Raw genomic sequence first — 2,464 nt, forward strand, 5'->3', positions numbered from 1 at the left:
TAAAAAAAAATCGTTCTTTACTAACTATTCATTGTCTATGTATTTAGTCTGTAAATTAAACTCTTTTCATAAATCATAAAAGAAGTCTATCCGCTTATTTTTTTATTTATATTTCTGTCTTTTTTGTCATATTATATGTATATATGCAATAAAATACATTAATAAAGTTTAAGAATCTAAAATTTATTTATCCTAATAAAAAACTTAAACTTTTTTTTCTAGTAATTTAATTGGTCAAACTCGATGAAAAAGTATATCTAATTGAAATTAAATTTTCAAATTAGAGCGAGACTATTAATTAATTTGTTAAAATTTAGAAAGTCCTATGTAAAAAAATTTTAGTAATTCTTTCCTTTTATCTTATGTAAAGGAAAGGTGTCAAATAGAATAGTGTTTTCTACAAACATAATGAAAGGAAATAAATCCGTTCCAAAATGCACTAGTTAATGATTCTGAATAAAGGAACTAAAATAAAAATTTATTTATTTTATTGGAATTGGATACAGAAAGGATTCGGTAAAACCATCTTTTTTTTATTATTCCTATCAAAATAAAAATACTACTTTTTTTAGAATTCTTTATTCTTTCTCTATGTATATACAAATTTGTAATTAGTAATTAATAAAATTAATAATAATAAATTAATTTAATAATAATAAAAATTTTTTTTATTTAGAATAAGTATTTTTTTCACTAGTATTTTTATTTGACCAATTCTAACTTTTTGATTTAAATATGTGAAGTATTTTAGAAAAATTCAGAATAATTAAGAATATAAAATTCGATTTAAGTTTTACATATTTTTTTTTTATTTTTTTTTTTTTTTTTTTTTATTATTGACTGACTTATTTAAAAAGATATAAGAGTCGATGAATCAGAAACAAGAAACAATTATATTTATTAATTAAAATTATTTATTAATTAAAAAAGTTTTTTATGGAACATATATATCAATATTCATGGATCATATCTTTCGTTACATTGCCAGTCCCTATGTTAATAGGAGTGGGACTCCTGCTTTTTCCGGCAGCAACAAAAAAACTGCGTCGTATGTGGGCTTTTCCAAGCGTTTTCTTGTTAAGTATAGTCATGATTTTTTCAATCGATTTGTCTATTCAGCAAATAAATAGTAGTTTTATTTATCAATATATATGGTCGTGGACTATTAATAATGATTTTTCTTTAGAATTCGGACACTTGATTGACCCACTTACTTCTATTTTGTCAGTATTAATTACTACAGTTGGTATTTTGGTTCTTTTTTATAGTGACAATTATATGTCTCATGATCAAGGTTATTTGAGATTTTTTGCTTATATGAGTTTTTTCACTACTTCAATGTTGGGATTAGTTACTAGTTCTAATTTGATACAAATTTATATTTTTTGGGAATTGGTTGGAGTGTGTTCTTATCTATTAATAGGTTTTTGGTTCACACGACCTATTGCATCGAATGCTTGTCAAAAAGCGTTTGTAACTAATCGTGTAGGGGATTTTGGTTTATTATTAGGGATTTTAGGTCTTTATTGGATAACGGGCAGTTTCTAATTTCGGGATTTGTTCAAAATCTTCAATAACTTGATTTATAATAATCAAGTTAATTTTTTATTTGTTACTTTGTGTGCATTTCTATTATTTTCTGGCGCAATTGCTAAATCGGCGCAATTTCCTCTTCATGTATGGTTACCAGATGCCATGGAAGGGCCTACTCCTATTTCAGCTCTGATACATGCTGCTACTATGGTAGCGGCGGGAATTTTTCTTGTAGCTCGCCTTTTTCCTCTTTTCGTAATTATACCTTTCATAATGAATCTAATAGCTTTGATAGGTATAATAACAGTATTTTTAGGAGTTACTTTAGCTCTTGCTCAAAAAGATATTAAGAGAAGTTTAGCCTATTCTACAATGTCTCAATTGGGTTATACGATGTTAGCTCTAGGTATGGGGTCTTATCGGGCTGCTTTATTTCATTTGATTACTCATGCCTATTCGAAAGCATTGTTGTTTTTAGGATCTGGATCCATTATTCATTCAATGGAAGCTATTCTTGGTTATTCTCCAGATAAGAGTCAAAATATGGTTCTTATGGGTGGTTTAACAAAACATATTCCAATTACAAAAACGGCTTTTTTATTAGGAACACTTTCTCTTTGTGGTATTCCACCCTTCGCCTGTTTTTGGTCCAAAGATGAAATTCTTAATGATAGTTGGTTGTATTCACCTATTTTCGCAATAATAGCCTGTTTCACAGCAGGATTAACTGCATTTTATATGTTTCGGGTTTATTTACTTACTTTTGACGGACATTTTAATGCTCATTTTAAAAATTACAGTGGTAAAAAAAACAGTTCATTTTATTCAATCTCTTTATGGGGTAAAGAAGGATCAAAAATGCTTAACAAAAATTTTCGTTTATTAGCTTTATTAACAATGAATAATAAGGAAAGGGCTTCTTTTTTTTGGA

The 2,464-nt window shown here is 26.9% G+C and overlaps 1 protein-coding gene across 1 annotated transcript in view; it reads left to right on the top strand.

Moving 5' to 3' along the window:
* Positions 1 to 400: 400 nt before the first annotated feature.
* The window catches only part of LOC131177023 (NAD(P)H-quinone oxidoreductase subunit 5, chloroplastic), a 2,890-nt gene continuing 826 nt past the window's right edge, over positions 401 to 2,464 (top strand). Inside the window, exon 1 of the mRNA XM_058142028.1 lies at positions 401 to 2,464. This exon is cut by the window's right edge and continues 621 nt beyond it. Within this exon, the coding sequence (XP_057998011.1) occupies positions 1,696 to 2,464 (769 nt within the window). The 5' untranslated portion in view covers positions 401 to 1,695.

The sequence above is a fragment of the Hevea brasiliensis genome, unplaced genomic scaffold, assembly GCF_030052815.1.
Source record: "Hevea brasiliensis isolate MT/VB/25A 57/8 unplaced genomic scaffold, ASM3005281v1 Scaf310, whole genome shotgun sequence".
Lineage (NCBI taxonomy): Eukaryota > Viridiplantae > Streptophyta > Magnoliopsida > Malpighiales > Euphorbiaceae > Hevea > Hevea brasiliensis.